Raw genomic sequence first — 1,930 nt, forward strand, 5'->3', positions numbered from 1 at the left:
TATACCATGTCTCTAATGGATGGTTGCATGGGCAGATAGATAGTATGATTTTGGTTCACTGAATTAATATTTTAAAATAGCAAGTGGTGCTCAAATACACAAAGAGAATTCCAGACACCAGTGACCGGGTATGTATTGATCTGATGATTGATGGTCTTCATGACATTCACTCAAAGAACGATACAGCCTCTCATCCTGAGCCTTTTCTTTTTACACAAAGAAAAATATTAAGGGGACTTCCCTAGTGGCACAGTGGATAAGACTCGACGCTCCCAATGCAGGGGGCCTGGGTTCAATCCCTGGTCAGGGAGCTGGATCCCACACGTGTGCCACAACTAGGCATTCACGTGCCGCAACTAAGGAGCTCACCTGTTGCAACGAAGACCCAGCACAGCTTCAGCCCCAGCCGTAGGCACAGCCACCGGCACAACCCCAGCCCCAGCTCCTGCTGCAGCTCCTCCAGACTCCGTCCCTACACCGACGTCCTGGAGGTTGGGATGCTCTTGTCCAAATCCAACTGTCTCGCCCGCCTGCGTGCCGCGCCCTGCAACAACCTGCACGCCACCAAGCTGGCGCCCGGCAAGGAGAAGGAGCCCCTGGAGTCACAGTGCCAGGTGGGCCCGCTCCTGGGCAGCGGCGGCTTTGGCTCCGTCTACTCCGGCATCCATGTCACCAACCACTTGCCAGTGGCCATCAAGCACGTGGAGAAGGACTGTATTTCAGGCTGGGGAGAGCTGCCTGACGGCACCCGAGTGCCCATGGAAGTGGTTCTGCTGAAGAAGGTGAGCTCGGGCTTCCCCGGCGTCATCAGGCTCCTGGGCTGGTTCGAGAGACCCAGCAGTTTCGCCCTGATCCTGGACAGGCCCGAGCCAGCAGCGCAAGAACGCTTCGACTTAATCACGGAAATGGGGGCCCTGCAGGCGGAGCTGGCCCACAGCTGCTTCTGGCAGGTGCTGCAGGCCGTGCGGCACTGCCGCAGCTGCGGGGCGCTTCACCGCGACGGCAAGGATGAGAACACCCTTATCGACCTCAGTCGCGGTGAGCTCAAACTCATCGACTTCAGGTCGGGGGCGCTGCTCGAGGACACCGTCTACACGGACTTCGATGGGACCCGAGCATATAGTCCTGCAGAGTGGATCCACTACCATCGCTACCATGGCAAGTCAGCAGCCGTCTGGTCTCTGGGGATCCTGCTGTAGGATATGGTCTGTGGAGATATTCCCTTTGAGCACGACGAGGAGACCATCAGGGGCCAAGTTTTCTTCAGGCAGAGGGTCTCTTCAGCGTGTCAACATCTCATTAGATGGTGCTTGGCCCTGAGACCATCAGATCGGCCATCCTTCAAAGAAATCCAGAACCATCCATGGATGCAAGATGTCCTCCTGCCCCAGGAAACTGCTGAGATCCATCTCCACAGCCTGTTGCCAAGGCCCAGCAGATAGCTTCTGGGCAGGTTCTCCCTTCTCTGTCAGATGCTTAAGGGAGGGGAAGTGTGTGTTTCTAGCTTCCCAAGTACCAGTGACACTTCTCTCCAAGTAGGACAGTGCTTGATACAGGAACAACATTTACAACTCATTCCAGACCCCAGGCCCTGGAGGCCGCCTCCCAAAGAGAGGAGGAGACTCCACTCCAGCCGTCCTAGGCCTCAGCTCCTCCCATAGAAGCTCTGCTTCTCATCGGTGTCCAGCATTGCTGGACTTTGCAAAATCCCAGGGGTGGGGGTGGGGGGTGGGGGGTGGGAGTGGGTCAGAATCCAGCCATGGAACTCTTCCCTTCCTCAGGAGTTCTGCTGAGGGCTTCCCTGGTGGCACAGTGGTTAAGAATCCACCTGCCAAGGCAGGGGACACGGGTTCGAGCCCTGGTCCGGGAATCCCACATGCCACAGAGCAACTAAGCCCGTGCGCCACAACTGCCGAGGCTGCGCTCTAGA

General features: G+C 57.0%; 1 protein-coding gene across 1 annotated transcript; it reads left to right on the forward strand.

Annotated features, from left to right (window-relative positions):
• The first annotated feature begins 395 nt into the window (after positions 1-395).
• LOC132438448 (serine/threonine-protein kinase pim-1-like) lies at positions 396-1,442 on the forward strand. The gene is given in 1 exon segment (XM_060032663.1): positions 396-1,442. A coding segment is annotated over 1 exon segment (945 nt). The 5' UTR covers positions 396-497.
• Positions 1,443-1,930: the final 488 nt, after the last annotated feature.

The sequence above is a fragment of the Delphinus delphis genome, chromosome 15 (assembly GCF_949987515.2).
Source record: "Delphinus delphis chromosome 15, mDelDel1.2, whole genome shotgun sequence".
NCBI lineage: Eukaryota > Metazoa > Chordata > Mammalia > Artiodactyla > Delphinidae > Delphinus > Delphinus delphis.